We start from the raw sequence: 378 nt of genomic DNA, 5'->3' as shown, positions 1-378 counted from the left end.
ACATTGAGCTCAAATGCGTACGTAGCCTTGGCATGGGCTGGGAGCCACTGCGGTGCTGTCCCTGTCCCAGTGCCCATCATGGTGCCCATCCCTGTCCCTGTCCTCATCCCCATCTGTGCCCCCATCCCTGTCCCCACCCTTGTTCCCATCCTCGTCCCTGTCCCTGTCCCCATCCCCACCCTGTCCTCATCCCTATCTCTGTCCCCATCCCCACCCTGTCCCCATCCCCATCCCTGTCCCCATCCCATCCCACCTAATGCCCTCTCACGTCCCCGCAGCTGGATGCAGAAGACGCGGTGGTGACTTTCGAAGAGACGGAGGGCACGGATGTGTACAACGAGGTGCAGATGCCCAGCTAAGGGCTCACTGCCCCCCACG

General features: G+C 62.4%; 1 protein-coding gene across 1 annotated transcript in view; it reads left to right on the top strand.

The window, feature by feature from the left end:
* LOC104127035 (band 3 anion transport protein) overlaps positions 1-372 on the top strand; it is a 16,654-nt gene extending 16,282 nt beyond the window's left edge. Inside the window, exons 16-17 of the mRNA XM_035895139.1 lie at positions 1-17; positions 279-372. The exon at positions 1-17 is cut by the window's left edge and continues 144 nt beyond it. Coding sequence (XP_035751032.1) covers positions 1-17; positions 279-303 — 42 coding nt within the window. The 3' untranslated portion in view covers positions 304-372. The remainder of the gene's footprint in view (positions 18-278) is intronic.
* The last annotated feature ends 6 nt before the right edge of the window (positions 373-378 follow it).

This window comes from Egretta garzetta, unplaced genomic scaffold, assembly GCF_000687185.1.
Source record: "Egretta garzetta isolate BGI_Z169 unplaced genomic scaffold, ASM68718v1 scaffold385, whole genome shotgun sequence".
NCBI lineage: Eukaryota > Metazoa > Chordata > Aves > Pelecaniformes > Ardeidae > Egretta > Egretta garzetta.
Note: the sequence above shows the minus strand (reverse complement) of the source record. Positions and strands in the feature narration are given on the sequence as shown.